This window comes from Balaenoptera acutorostrata, chromosome 14 (genome assembly GCF_949987535.1).
Source record: "Balaenoptera acutorostrata chromosome 14, mBalAcu1.1, whole genome shotgun sequence".
NCBI lineage: Eukaryota > Metazoa > Chordata > Mammalia > Artiodactyla > Balaenopteridae > Balaenoptera > Balaenoptera acutorostrata.
In genome coordinates this window covers 52,421,359-52,437,594 of record NC_080077.1, presented here as the reverse complement: position 1 = coordinate 52,437,594, position 16,236 = coordinate 52,421,359, and the positions used below count along the sequence as shown (strand labels likewise).

Sequence of the window (16,236 nt, the reverse complement as noted above, 5' to 3'; positions counted from 1 at the left end):
ATGCCCCAAATAATTATCTGGTCTAATGTTAAAAGTGAAGTACTGTGCGTCAAAGGACAACATCAAGTGAAAACAATCCACAGAATGGGAGAAGGTTTTTGCAAACTGTAAATCTGATAAGGGACTTGTAAGAGTTTTTTTTTTTTTTTTTTTTTAGTATATTCTATATACAACTCAATAATAAAAGAAACTCAATTAAATGGGCAAAGGAGCTGAAAAAAAACTTCTCCACAGAAGATATATAAATGGCTGATAAGTACATGAAAAAAAGATCAACATCATTAGCCATCAGGAAAATGAAAACCACGAGATACCACTTCACACACGCTAAGAAAGCTATAATAAAGAAATCAGATAATATTAAATGTTGGTGAGGATGTGGAAAAACGTGGAACCTTTATACATTGTTGGTGGAAATGTAAAAATGGTATAGCTGTTCTGGAAAAAAAAGTCTGGGAGTTCCTCAAAAGGTTAAACAGAGTTATCATATGGCTGTAAATCCATTCTTAGGTATATACCCAAGAGATACAAACACATATGTCCATACAAAAACCTGTACATGAATGTTCACAGCAGCATTATTATTATTTTTAAAATATTTATTTATTTATTTATTTGACTGCGTGGGTCTTAGTTGCGGTTTGCGGGACCTAGTTCCCTGACCCGGGCCCCCTGCATTGGGAGCATAGAGTCTTAACCACTGGACCACCAGGGAAGTCCCGCAGCAGCATTATTCTCAATAGTCAAAAAGCAGGAATGACCCAAATGTCTGCCAATGATAAATGGATAAATAAAATGTGGTTTATCCATACAAAAGAATATTTTGGGGAAATAAAAAGAAATGAAGTAGTGATTAAAAATACAATAGGATGGGGCTTCCCTGGTGGCGCAGTGGTTGAGAATCTGCCTGCTAATGCAGAGGACATGGGTTCGAGCCCTGGTCTGGGAAGATCCCACATGCCGCAGAGCAACTGGGCCTGTAAGCCACAACTACTGAGCCTGCGCATCTGGAGCCTGTGCCCCGCAATGGGAGGGGCCGGGATAGTAAAAGGGTGGCGCACTGCGATGAAGAGCGGCCCCTGCACCGCGATGAAGAGTGGCCCCCGCTTGCCACAACTAGAGAAAGCCCTCGCATGAAACGAAGACCCAACACAGCCAAAAATAAATAAATAAATAAATAAATAAATAAATAAATAAATAAAGTAGCTATTAAAAAAAAAAAATACAATAGGATGAACCTAGAAAACACGCTCAGTGAAAGAAGCCAGTGAAAGAAGCCAGACACAAACGACTACATATTCTATGCTTCTATTTATATGAAATGCCCAGAACAGGCAAATCCATAGAGAAAGAAGATTAGTGGTTGTTTAGGGCTGGGTGAGGAGAAATTGGTAGTGATTACTAACGGGTATGGGGTCTCTCTTACGGAGTGATTACAATGTTCTAAAACTGACTATAGTAATGGTTGCACAACTTTGTGAATATAGTAAGAACCACTGAATTGTACACTTTAAATTGGTGAACTGTACGGCATGTGAATTATGTCAATAAAGCTGTCATAAAAAAAGTGATGTATACATTCATGAAATGCGTATTAAACACTCCAGTGTGCCAGGCGCTATGTTAAGCAAAGCCAAAAGCCTATCAAGACACTCTTCCCATAATCAAACAGAAAAAGATAAACATTGTATGATCTCACTTATATGTGGAATCTAAAAGAGCTGAACTCACAGAAACAGAGAGTAGTACATGGGCTGAGGGTGGGGGAAATGGGGAGATATTGGTCAAATGGTACAACCTTTCAGTTAAAAGATGAGTAGGTTCTGGGAAGCTAATGTATAGCATGGTAACTATAGATAACAGGATTGTATTGTACTCTTAAAAGTTGCTAAGAGAGGGCTTCCCTAGTGGCACAGTGGTTGAGAATCTGCCTGCCAAGGCAGGGGACACGGGTTCGAGCCCTGGTCTGGGAAGATCCCACATGCCACGGAGCAACTAGGCCCGTGAGCCACAACTACTGAGCCTGCGCGTCTGGAGCTTGTGCTCCGCAACAAGAGAAGCCGCGATAATGAGAGGCCCGCGCACCGCGATGAAGAGTGGCCCCCGCTTGCCGCAACTGGAGAAAGCCCTCGCACGGAAACGAAGACCCAACACAGCCAAAAATAAAAATAAATAAAATAAAGAATTACAAAAAAAAAAAAAGTAAAATATTAAAAAAAAAAAAAGTTGCTAAGAGAAACAGATATTGAATGTTACCACCACTAACAACAAAACAAAACAAACAAAAACCCCTATGTGAAGTGATAGATGTATTAACTAATTTTATTATGGTAATCATTTCACAATATATACATATATCAAATCATTGTGTTATATAACTTAATGTTATTTGTCAATTCTATCTCAATAAAGGTGGGGAAAAAAAAGACACTTCTCCCTATGGTCATAAAAAATTTCTTCTTTGTTACCCAAAACTTTCCTAACTTGTTTTGTACATTTAGATCTTCAAACCATCTGTAATTTATAGACAATGAGTTATAAATCTTTATTCCCAAATAGCCAAATGTTGCAACCCCATTTACTGAATATAAATTCCTTTCTGCACAAATTGGCAATGTTATTTTTGTTATGCACTAAGTTTCCAGTAAACACGTGGTCAGCTTCTAAATTCTCTGACATTCTGCTAATCTATTTGTCCATCCCTAAAGCAATACTACATTGTTTTAATTACTATAGTCTTAACATATGCTCTGATGTCTGCAGGTGCTAAATTATTGGTAAAAATAATTTTTGGCTATTCTTGAGCTTTCTCTGATTCTAAAGCTCTATATGAATCTGCAGGTTTATAACGAACTCCACTAAGATTTGTATTAGAATTTTACAAATTTATAAATAAGTTAGGAGATACTGCCTTATTTCTGTCAGGTCTACTGCTAAAATGCCACCTCTAAGAGAGGCCTTCTCTTGACTATCCTATATGACAGTAGATCTCCTGGCACTCCCTATTTCCCTTAGTTTAATTTTGTTTTTTAGAGCATATTACCATCTGACATATTATATATCTTACTATCTTTTTCTGGTCTCCCTTCACCACTACCCCAACTTACCCAATAAAGTGCCATAAAAGTAGGGACCCTTCATTTGTTCACAGCTCTATCTGCAACTGACAGAACACACAGAATGAGCTCTCAAATGTTTATAGAGTAAATGAATCTTCAAAAATGAATATTCCAAACCAGGAATGTAATATTTCTGTTTATTAAGGTCTTCTTTTGATCTTTCAATGAAGTTTTAAAGTTTTCTTTACATGGGTCTTATATTTCCAGTTTTACTTGTAAGTATTTTATACTTGGATATTCTTTTGAGTAAAACTGTTTTTCCATTTTTGATGGAATGCTATGATTTGTATATGTTGTTCTTGTATCCAGCCATATTTTTCTGGTTAAGGGCGTTTTCCTTCCTTTTCTACCTTAGTACGCTTCAGAAGCGAGAACGAGTTAGCCTTAACCTACTTCAGGGCTCCTACCATACCCACTTCTTATCCTACTACACTCTAGTCACAAGATAACTTTTCGTCATTCTGAGTGTACTTTTCATGACTCCATGCCATATGTGTCATTCTGATGTAGGGCTGAAATAAGAGACATTAGAATGAGACCTTGTTCTCTCCATTTTGCAGCCAAAGCCACCAAATTTCTTCTAAGAGAAGACAATTATTATCAGGATATATGACAGTGTTCTAAAACTGCAGGTAGCAAACCGACAGTAGATCATGGCCATCATTTAAAAAGCTAATCTGAGGAATATCAGCACCTGTCACACAGAGTAAGGTAAGTACTGGTTTATGAAACTTCTGTTATATGTAAATGTGTGATGATAAAAAAAAAAGTATGGAGTCAGTAAAAAAAAAAATTGGAAATACACTGATATAGGAGATGTACTAAAGAAGAGAAACTTAGCAAGGGGAGGAGAGGAAGGTGGGACAGGAAGATCACGGAAAGGAAGAAAGCAATAGCAAGAAAGTTCTAAGAAGAGTTATCTAAGTGTGAGTCAGCAAAGGCCACAACTGGGCCACTGAAGTAGACATGAGAAGGAAGAGTTCTAAGGAAAAACTGCACACTTCCCCCATCTCCTATGAAGTAAAATGAAAGTGAACTATTTGAAAAAAAAAAAAATGTTTGCTTTTACTCACTTTATTCAAGATAATTCTCCTGAGAAGTCTTAAACATTAAAATTTGGAATGTTTTGTTTTAAAGACACATCACAAATAATTCTTACCTTGCTCTCTCTTTCTAATTCACTTCTCAGCCATTCAAAGTCACTGTATCTTCTTCTAACGGTAGATTCCTTCAGCTTGAAAATAGGCAGATTTGTCTGAAACAAACAGAAAATCACTCCTAAATTGAAGCATGTTACAGGGACTTCAAAAAAGTGGGGGGTTGGGGGAGGACCTGTTTGTCAAATTGATAATATGGCAAGCCTAGTTATGTTAATATAAGAAAATCATAAAGTTATTAAGATGACATTTTACCTTTAAATGTAAAAAAGTACATTTTTTACATGGCTGTTAAAAAAGTATTTTATTTATACTAGAATACAACTTTATTTATTTTTTATATTTATTTTTGGCTGTGTTGGGTCTTCGTTTCTGTGCGAGGGCTTTCTCTAGTTGTGGCAAGCAGGCGCCACTCTTCATCGCGGTGCGCGGGCCTCTCACTATCGCGGCCTCTCGTTGCGGAACACAGGCTCCAGACGCGCAGGCTCAGTAGTTGTGGCTCACGGGCCTAGTTGCTCCGCGGCATGTGGGATCTTCCCAGACCAGGGCTCGAACCTGTGTCCCCTGCATTGGCAGGCAGATTCTCAACCACTGCGCCACCAGGGAAGCCCAGAATACAACTTTTAAAAATGCACATTTGTACATATGCTTTTGGATGTCATTCTGCCTGAGGTCAGTTACATAAATATAGGTCAGTTTTTCTATTTCAGTAAGCTGTAAAAATGTCAGGAGTGAGATAAAGCTAGCTCTGATTGCTATACAGTTTAGTATACAATGCTCATAGGGGAAACAGACCTTAACTACTTTGAAATGAAATACAAAATATTTTGTTATTATGACTAAATTAGATGTTTCATAGTGAAAGAAAAGAATGCAGAATTATTATTTTTTTTAATTACACATTTTTTCTCGTGATAACAACTTTTTTTAAATTAATTTATTTATTTATGGCTGTGTTGGGTCTTGGTTTCTGTGCGAGGGCTTTCTCTAGTTGCGGCAAGCGGGGGCCACTCTTCATCGCGGTGCGCCGGTGCGCGGGCCTCTCATTATCACGGCCTCTCTTGTTGTGGAGCACAGGCTCCAGACGCGCAGGCTCAGTAATTGTGGCTCACGGGCCTAGTTGCTTCGCGGCATGTGGGATCTTCCCAGACCAGGGCTCGAACCCGTGTCCCCTGCATTGGCAGGCAGATTCTCAACCACTGCGCTGCCAGGGAAGCCCCAGAATTATTCTTAATAGTCTTCTTAAAAATGCGAGAAAACAGCTGGGAAAGAGTGCAATGCACTCTTACCACCAATAGGAAATTAGGAGTCATACACATAAGGTCCATCTATCCAGAGCTTACAGGCTGAGGGCAAGTTTAGGAACTGAAAACATAATGCCCAGTACCTTGAGGTAACATCGGAATGGAAGACTATTTTTACAAGAAAGAACACAATGACTACTTCTGTCAAATTCTAAACTTAAAGTAATAAGAAAGATTTCTATTATCTTTTACTGATCCTAAAGAGAAAATATACTACCAAATACAATTTAAAATGGTTTATGATTGAGGGCTATTAGCAGAAGCTGTATACCACTACAATTTTATAATCAAGAATAGATTTTAAAATGCACATAATATCACAAAGTTGGTAGGGACAGAAATGACCTAACACATAATTAATGCCATACCATACTGAAAATGCTATTTAATACTATATACTCTCAGATTATATTTTGTCCTTTATTCAGTCTTTACACTTGTAGAATGACAAACTGTTTTAAAGCTGAAAAGAAAAAGTGTCACCCGAAGGAAAGACTGGCTTCTTACAGGGACATCATCACCATGTAAAATTCACCCCTAAGAAAATTCCAATCATTTGTTAAACTTAATGCCACTAGTAAGTGTCATTCAGCAGAAGTAAAGCTTTTTATTCAGGACCGTAAACCCATTTTGCAGTGGTTTCAATTTTTTCCAACGTGTATTAACTTCTCTATGTAGTATACCTTATAGCTTGGAATCTTCTACAGATGCTATTGGGCATAACACTGTATAGGTTTCAAGCATGAAACCAAATCTCACAAGAGGTTTAAAAGCACTTGAATTTTCTTTCCCAGGTAACCACAACATTTGTTCATTGTATTAATGACTAAGAGCAAAATTGCACCTAACAAGACTCTTATTATACTAAAAGTCAAGCTTATATTTAGAGATGCTGGCTTGCTGTACAGAGGGGTATTCTCACTCCCCACAGGGAATAAAATTAGGTCCCCTGGAGAGCAGGATGATAATTCCCAGAAAGAAAGCACTGGATTATTTCTCTCTAATTTCACCCATTGGCTTTTTAACCAAGTTCACCCTTCCGCATTAAAATATTAAGTCTTTGTAAGTGTCTAAAGATAGAAAGGCCTTTACAGAATTGAGTGTTTTCTGCAGGTGAGACTTTACATTTTGAATTCCCTCCTCTCAAATTACGTTACAAAAGGGATTAGCTGCTCTCTTTATTCAATATGTTAAGATCAAGCTTGTGAATAGAGTTCCCTAAGAATTTTCATACTTATGGGTACGGAAGTCTATAAAGTTAATCTCTGAAACAACATATCAAGCTTACAGGTACAATGTTGAGGGAAGAATGCCAATTCAGCTCATTTTACCTCCATTTTCCCTTTTGAACTTTTGACACAAGCATGATTATATCTGATTCACTTTAATAGACGGGTAGTGGGAGGGAGAAAAAGTCCATTCCTTTCTATGATTAGCTAAGAGTTTGATAGATTATATATTAAAAAATGATCATGGTTAGCTTAAGAAAATTTCATGGTTTTCTCAGCTGGTTATAATTTCTCTTTATATGAGGACTGCTTTAGAGTTTTTTGTGTTTTTTTTAACATCTTTATTGGAGTATAATTGCTTTACAATGGTGTGTTAGTTTCTGCTGTATAACAAAGTGCATCAGCTATACATATACATACATCCCCATATCCCCTCCCTCTTGTTTCTCCCTCCCACCCTCCCTATCCCACCCCTCTAGGTGGTCACAAAGCACCGAGCTGATCTCCCTGTGCTATGTGGCTGCTTCCCACTAGCTATCTATTTTACATTTGGTAGTATATATATGTCCAGGCCACTCTCACTTCATCCCAGCTTACCCTTCCCCTTCCCCGTGTCCTCAAGTCCATTCTCTATGTCTGCGTCTTTATTCCTGTCCTGCCACTAGGTTCTTCAGAACCTTTTTTTTTTTTTTTTTAAGATTCCATATATATGTGTTAGCATATGGTATTTGTTTTTCTCTTTCTGACTTACTCCACTCTCTATGTCAGTCGCTAGGTCCATCCACCTCACTACAAAAAACTCAATTTCGTTTTTTTATGGCTGAGTAATATTCCCTTGTACATATGTGCCACATCTTCTTTATCCATTCATCTGTCGATGGACACTTGGGTTGCTTCCATGTCCTGGCTATTGTAAACAGAGCTGCAATGAACATTGTGGTATATGACTCTTTGAATTATGGTTTTGTCAGGGTATATGCCCAGTAGTGGGATTGCTGGGTCATATGGTAGTTCTATTTTTAGTTTTTTGAGGAACCTCCATACTGTTCTCCATAGTGGCTGTATCAATTTACATTCCCACCAAGAGTGCAAGAGGGTTCCCTTTTCTCCACACCCTCTCCAGCATTTATTGTTTGTAGATTTTTTTTTAAAACGCATTGTTTACTTTGTTTATTTATTTATTTATTTATTTATTTTTGGCTGTGTTGGGTCTTCGTTTCTGTGCGAGGGCTTTCCCCAGTTGCGGCAAGCGGGGGCCACTCTTCATCGCGGTGCACGGGCCTCTCACTACCACGGCCTCTCCTGTTGCGGAGCACAGGCTCCAGACGCACAGGCTCAGCAATTGTGGCTCACGGGCCCAGTCGCTCCGCGGCATGTGGTTTGTAGATTTTTTGATGATGGCCATTCTGACCGGTGTGAGTGATACCTCATTGTAGTTTTGATTTGCATTTCTCTAATGATTAGTGATGTTGAGCATCCTTTTGTGTGTTTGTTTAGAGTTTTGATAAAGTCACATCAAGTAATTCTTAGTATTATTTGCCCATTATTTTTAGAGTGGTAAGTGTGCCTGTTAACTTCTCCCCGATCATCACAAGGACTTGCAATTCAACTTGATCAAAATACAAATGAAAGATGCTGAGGTTTTTTGTTTAAGCCACTGGACTATCCCTGTTGATTACAAACTCTCATGATTGGTCACTTTCAACTTATTTAACCCTTATAAAATATTCTATTTTGGTTTTCTAAAGAGAAAAGAGTAAGGATAATTTGTTTCCCCTACAGTTTTGGGAGGATGCAACTATTACTACAGTTTAAGAGCATCTATAAAAGGGCATAGTGCTAGATAAGATGAGGAATATAACAATGAGTAAGATGCAGTCCCGGCCCTTATGAAGCTTATAATATGTTAGGTTACAAGATAAGCATATAAAAAGTTAAATTTACATGGTTAAAAATATCATACACCATAAACAAAAAGTTGAAAGACCACAAAAAACTGTAGACAAATATATGCAATAAAAAACAAAGAAATAATTTCATTAAAATGTAAAGAACTTAAAAACTAATGAAAGATGAATAACCTGACAAACAGAACAGGCAGAACACACAAAAACTATGTCAATAATGTTCAACTTCACTCACACAAGAAATGCCAGTCAAAACAGTAAGATCCCATTTTCATTTGTCAGACAGGCAGGTATTAAATTTTAATACCCAATGATGGCGAAGATAGATAGGCATCTAAAAAACTTGCTGATAATAGTGAAAACTGGTACAACCTTTAAGGAGGGTGTTTTGGTGATATCTATCACTCTTTTAAATGCATTTATCTTTTTTTTCTTAGTTTAATTAAAATTTTTTTCAATTAATTAATTAATTTATTTATTTTTGGCTGCGTTGGGTCTTTGTTGCTGCACGCGGGCTTTCTCTAGTTGCGTTGAGCAGGGGCTACTCTTTGTTGTGGTGTGTGGGCTTCTCATTGCAGTGGCTTCTCTTGTTGCGGAGCACGGGCTCTAGGCGCGCAGGCTTCAGTAGTTGTGCTATGCAGGCTCAGTAGTTGTGGCACACGGGCTTAGTTGCTCCACAGCATGTGGGATCTTCCCAAACCAGGGCTCGAACCCGTGTCCCCTGCATTGGCAGGCAGATTCTCAACCACTGCGCCACCAGGGAAGTCCCAATGCATTTATCTTTTGAGCCAACAATTCCACCAGGAATTAATCCTACAAATATTTCCACATATGCAGAAAGGTATCAGTGCATAGAAATTTACTTTAGCATTGTTTATATAATAGCAAAAAACAAAAAAAACACAACACACACACAAAAACCCAGAAAACTAAAAATCTTATTAAACTGTTACAAATATAAAATGAATTATTATACAGCTTTTAGAAAATATAACTCAGCCATAGACTGATCAAGAAGCCTGCCTGAGACGTGTAAAGTATAAGAAGTTTCAGAACAGTATCTATCTACAGTATGATACCATTTGTATAAAGAAAAAAGAAAAAGCATAAAGGAACTGACGATTGGTTTGGTCAGTATTCCTTTAACACATGGAGTCAGTCATACTACAGGAAGACAGTTGAGAATGGTGAAAATAGTGTGAACTACATGCAGAGAGGAAAGAAGTATATTTAGGAAGTAATTCTTGTATATTCTAAACCATAGGAGATGATGGGAATTAAAACTGAAAAGCCTGAATGTCTGGCTAAGGTATCTTCCTGTGAGCACCAGGAGTTAACAAACATCTCTGAACAGGAAAATATCTTTAAATCAAAAAAGTATAACAGAGAAGTTACTATGAATTCAACAGATGAGCTACATGTACTACTAAGGGGCAGCATGAAAACAGATGGTTCTATTCTCACCACACACAAAAGCATTTTTTTGGTAACTATGTATGATTCTGGATATTAACTAGACTTATTGTGGTGATCATTTCACAATGTATACAAATATCAAATCATTATGTTGTACACCTAAAACTAATACAATGTTAGATGTCAGTTATTTCTTAAAAAAAGAAAAAGGTTGGTTCTAGCTACTTTTAAGTTTTATCTGCTTGAAGAATATGGAAAAGAGACAGACAACTTAGGCAAATTATAGGAAAAATTCTTCAGAGGTTTTCTTTTGGATATCATTTAAAATGCTCTTGACTTATCCAGAGACAAAGTGCTGCATTCTGAAACTAAACGTAAATCAGACTTAACTATGGTTAACTTAAGATGACTAAAACCTCTGAAATTTAAAAGGCAAGATTTAGTATTTTCTCATCCTTACATTCATATTTTCCTCCTAATTTCAAGAAAAGTTGCTCTAGGGACTTCCCTGGTGGTCCAGTGGGTAAGACTCCATGCTCCCAATGCAGGAGACCCAGGTTTGATCCCCGGTAGGGGAACTAGATCCTGCATGCATGCTGCAACTAAGAGTTCACATGCTGCAACTAAGAAGTCTGCATGCCACAACTAAGAGCCCGCATGCCGCAGCAAAGATCCCATGTGCCACAACTAAGACCTGGAGCAGCCCAAATAAATAAATAAATAAATAAAAAGAAAAAAAAAGAAAAGCTGCCCTAGTTGCTCAAGCTGAGCATAAACTAGAAACCACTGTTTTCCTCTAGCTATGGTTCATTTTACCTAACAGGTAAAAGTGTCAAACTCAGCCATTTGTATGAAATAACAATATTTGAGGAACAGTGACCAGAGACAGGCAAGATCAGAGACAAGCAAAACTAAAGTCCGTCATTAGGCAGGAACCATAAACTAAGACACAGCCGTCAGCTATTTGTGTAGGTATGTGTTATTAGTAAATGCTGAAGGTGAGCTTAAGTAACCTTGGCCTATTTTAGACTTTTCAGTTTCATTCATGGAGTTATGAACGTTCTGCAAAGCAAAGACAGAGGCTCCTATAAATATTTACATCAACTATTGTCATACATGTAAGAAACCACAAATTAACCATAATTTAAAGCTATGTCAGGGCTATGGCCCAAACTAACACTTAAAAAGCAGAGAATTATAATCATCTGCCCCTCAAAAAGTTAAGTTGGTTGCCTGGAATCCATAAAGTCTATACAAACTATTTATTCCACATTGAAAATATGCTTTTAGTAATCATTATAAGCCAAATACTAGTTAAATGTCACCAGTACTTAATAACATTTCTTTGGAAAACTATAAAATAGGTTACCTATATTAACTAGGGAGGCAAAAGCTGAGAATACAACAAGAGTGATCAGATCTGGCACTGAAAGGAGCTTTTAAAGTCATATCTAAATATAGAACATAATATTAAAAAGTCAGAGCTAAGAAAGTCAATCCAAAATCTCTACTCCATATCCTATTCCTGCTACTGAAGTCAAAGACGTCTTCTTCAACCTGGTTACGCTTCAGAATTACCTGAGTAGTTTAAAACAACTTCTTAAATGAAGAATAACACAAATAGAGAAAAGTGCACAAACACATTGAGGGTACAGCTCAATAAATTTTCCAGTGGTAGTAATCCGGGTAGTCCTAAAACAAAACAAAACAAAACATGGGGCATCCCTGGGGGTGTAGTGGTTAAGAATCTGCCTGCCAATGCAGGGGACACGGGTTCGAGCCCTGCTCCAGGAAAATCCCACATGCCGCTGAGCAACTAAGCCTGTGCGCCACAACTACTGAGCCTGTGCTCTGAAGCCCGTGAGCCACAACTACTGAGCCCACGTGCCACAACAGCTGAAGCCTGCGCTCCTCAACAACAGAAGCCACCTCATGAGAAGCCTGTGCACTGCAACAAAGAGTAGGCCCTGCTCGCCGCAACTAGAGAAAGCCCACGTGCAGCAACGAAGATCCAATGCAGCCAAAAATAAATAAATAAATAAATATATTAAAAATAAAGAATCAAGCACTGCCTCATTATTGCTCTCTTTTTTTTAACGTTTAAAGTTTTTACTGATTTGACACAAAACGAAGATAACATAAAATTCTTTACAAGATTCACACTGGTAACAAATTGGTTAAGGAATGTCAGTTCAGAGTATTTAAGCTTAACACCACACAAAGAAAATTCAAAATGCCCATAAATATGACAATTCATAAAATGAAAGAAACTTGATAGAGACTTCCTAAATTTGACAAGCCCCAAAATCTACATGGCATTACAAATAATGATATATGACACTATTTTTTTCCTAAACTATCATTAGTAAAGAACAAAATTTTATTCTCCATGCTGGAGGAAGGAATGTAATTTTTAAAAATTTTTTCTATGTAAAATATTATAAAATTATTGTCATATGTAGAAGTGATCGAGTATGCAACAGCAAAAACCTCAAAAAAATATAGAATGGTAGGTATATAGGCAGTTAGTAAAATTATGTTAATTTCTGAATTTTGTGACATCAGTAATATTCTGCAGTTTTCTTTTTTTAATTGAAGTATAGTGGATTTTCAATATTATATTAGTTTCAGGTATACAACAGAGTGGCTCAAAATTTTTATAGATTATACTCCATTTGTTATTATAAAATATTGGCTATATTCCCTGTGCTGTACAATATATCCTTGTAGTTTATTTATATATGCCTTATCTCTTTAGTCTCCTTCCATCTAGAGCAATCCTCCTGCCCTTTTGCCATTTAAGACATTGGCAATTTTAAAGAATGTATCTGAGATACATTATACACTTGAGTTTGTCCTTTTCCTCATGACCAGTTGCATGTCGTTCATTTTTGTCAGGAATGTCCTTACAGAAGGAATGCTGAAGCTTTCTCAGTGCCCGACATCAGAAAGCACATGATGTCAGCTTGTCCTATTATTGGATCACTTGGTTAAGGTGAGGTCAGCTAGATTTCTCCCATGTAAAGTTACCTTTTTTCCTCTTTATAGTGAGTTTTTTTTTTTATTCTTGCACTTACCCTTCATAATAAAATTCAGTGCCATTTGGAATTTACCCAGCTAAATTTAAAACTTATAGAACTGGCAGAGCACAGAATGAATTCTTCTTGGAGAATTCACATTTTTAAGTGAAATTACTTGCCTGGCTTTAACCATTAAGAGAGAGACTGGCTTACTGCAGGAAAGCCCTACTCTCTGCCAAATACAGTGTGAACATGCAGATGTGTAAGTACATTATGTTCACAATTCGTTGATTCAGAAAAATTAAGAAGACTTATAGTCTACTTGGCTAGAATGAAGCCATGGATATTTGTTACTTGTCCTATGCAAAATTCAGGGCAATTCTCAAGCTTCTGTGTAGCTTATGAAAAGGAGATGGACTAATCACTGTATAAGAAACCTGGGGCATTCAGAAAACTAGAAAAGAACAAGACTAACCACTTGAAGAGAACTATTCAATATTATTTTATTGCTCTTTATTTTTCCTAATAATACACCAGAAACAAAACTGCAAAGGGATGAAATGTTATGCGAGAGGCCTATACGCCTGATACTCTTTTTTTTTTTTTCTTTTTATTTTATTTATTTTATTTTTGGCTGTGTTGGGTCTTCGTTTCTGTGCGAGGGCTTTCTCCAGTTGCGGCAAGCAGGGGCCACTCTTTCATCGCGGTGCGAGGGCCTCTCACTATTGCGGCCTCTCTTGTTGCGGAGCACAGGCTCCAGACGCGCAGGCTCAGTAGTTGTGGCTCACGGGCCTAGTTGCTCCGCGGCATGTGGGATCTTCCCAGACCAGGGCTCGAACCCGTGTCCCCTGCGTTGGCAGGCAGATTCTCAACCACTGCGCCACCAGGGAAGCCCCTGCCTGATACTCTTAAAAGGCTATTTATATAAAACAGAAACCAGTCATTTCCCACAAGGTATTACTAATCACATAGGGTAAAATCATCAGGAATCCAAACAGACATTATATACTAAAGAACAGATTTTGAAACCATGGTATAGAGCTCTAAAACAAATGCTCCCTTCATGTCCAAGCAGAGGAAATGGCCACATTATTGGTCTCCATAAAGCTAGGTCTTACGCACTTACACAGGCTGACCTATTAAAGTCAGCAGCTCACAGATACCCTATATGTAACCTGATTATCACTGATAACCAAGCAGAAAACCAAGCCTCAAAACGTGGTCACCTGAATATAGCTTAACAATAGATATTAGAAAAATGTTTACTAGGTGTTTCTAGTATTTCTTCAGATAGTGTCATGTGTACATTTGAAAAAAGAGACTGGCAAAGACATCAAAAGTATACTCAATAGACCATACTCTATTCAACCAATCCTAAGAGATGTAAATGGATGCCTCACTACAGTTCTCATTAAAAGGTTGTATTTCTCCAAATATCTACATCTAGAGATAAAGGATAAGCTGAGAAGTGCTTAAGCTATTACCTCGCCCTTCAGTACTTTTGATACTTGTTTTACCCAAACTGGAACAGCATGAATAACTGGAGATATGGTTTATAACCTAGATGAACTCTAAATATGGCTTGGGAGAAGTCATTGAAGTGAAGAATAAGCTTTTAGTCTGGAGAACCTTTGAAATGTAGATTGTCATTAAGCCAAGGTATTTAGTTTAGTTTCTTTCTTTCTTTTTTTAAAAAATAAGGACGTGGCCTTCCTGTGATACAATTTCCCGTTATTTTAAAAGAAGTATCCTTTATGGTATAATTTCTGAAACAGTAGAGAAGAAATTATCTAGACTGGTTTAATGTATAAACCAAGTAATTCCAAATACTTTTCCTACTTTGTCCATATTCTTCATTTGTGAATGGCAACAAGATTCATTTGTGAGCTCATGCAAGGTTTTCAATGAACAACCTTTAATGGAATTGTGCAGTAATAATTCTACTGTAAAGGACAATTTGTTCTTAATAGTTCATGAACACTTACATAATCCTACAGGCTTCTGCTGAACGAAAACCGCCTATTAACAGGGTAACCTTTTTTGAACAATTTTTAAAGTGCAAAACAACTTTCTATCTCTTTCCAACGTGCCTAATTGTAAGAATTGCCTCAAGAGGTTTTATATTTTTTTAAATTTACTTAATTTATTTATTTTTGGCTGAGTTGGGTCTTCATTGCTGCACGCGGGCTTTCTCTAGTTGTGGCGAGCGGGGGCTACTCTTTGTTGCGGTTCGCAGGCTTCTCATTGCGGTGGCTTCTCTTGTTGCAGAGCACGGGCTCTAGGGCACGTGGGCTTCAGTAGTTGTGGCTTGTGGGCTCTAGAGCGTGGGCTCAGTAGTTGTGGCTCACGGGCTTAGTTGCTCTGCAGCATGTGGGATCTTCCCGGACCAGGGATCAAACCCATGTCCCCTGCATTGGCAGGTGGATTCTTAACCGCTGCGCCACCAGGGAAGCCCTGGACACTATCTTAATTCTTATATCTTATCATATATCATAAGATATATCATATCTTACCACCAGGGAAGTCCCTCAAGAGGTTTTAAACATACTCCCATCCCCACAAACTCCAAATGCCCTCATCTAGAGAATCTCATTCAAATGAGTATGGGTTGGAATCCAAACATCAGTATTTTTAGGTGATTCTAAGGTGCAACCAGGGTCAAGAACCACTGCCCTAGACTTACTAAGTGTGAAACAGGGTAGGGGGGGTACTGAGGAATCTGTATGGTCACCAGTGATTCTAGTTTAGCCAGGACAGATAAGGGCAGTATTTTACCTCCTCAAGGATAGTGATCTGGAACTAACACTATGAGAACACTGAACTGGAAACAGGATGCAAAGTCACTGTAAGTAAAACTATAATGTAGAAACCAGTGAAAGAATATTAGTTAAGAAGCTCTTTTCAGTAAGTGTATTTTAAACTTCAATATATGCATTACCAGGACATATGGACTACAGAGATCTAAAAAGGACACCCTCCTTAAGAGATATTTACAGCATAAAACTGGTGGGTGGAGGGAGGAGAGCAAAGTAGTCTTCCAAGATTTATTACCTTTAGCAGTTACAACCATAATTCATCACAGAC

The 16,236-nt window shown here is 37.7% G+C and overlaps 1 protein-coding gene across 3 annotated transcripts in view; it reads right to left on the bottom strand.

The window, feature by feature from the left end:
• The window catches only part of SNX3 (sorting nexin 3), a 55,572-nt gene that overhangs the window by 15,384 nt on the left and 23,952 nt on the right, over nucleotides 1-16,236 (bottom strand). For 2 of the 3 annotated variants that reach the window (XM_057528124.1, XM_057528123.1), the window contains exon 2: nucleotides 4,279-4,374. The exons of the other annotated variant lie outside the window; for it this stretch is intronic. In XM_057528124.1, the coding sequence (XP_057384107.1) occupies nucleotides 4,279-4,374 (96 nt within the window). The remainder of the gene's footprint in view (nucleotides 1-4,278; nucleotides 4,375-16,236) is intronic. 3 annotated transcript variants of the gene reach the window in all.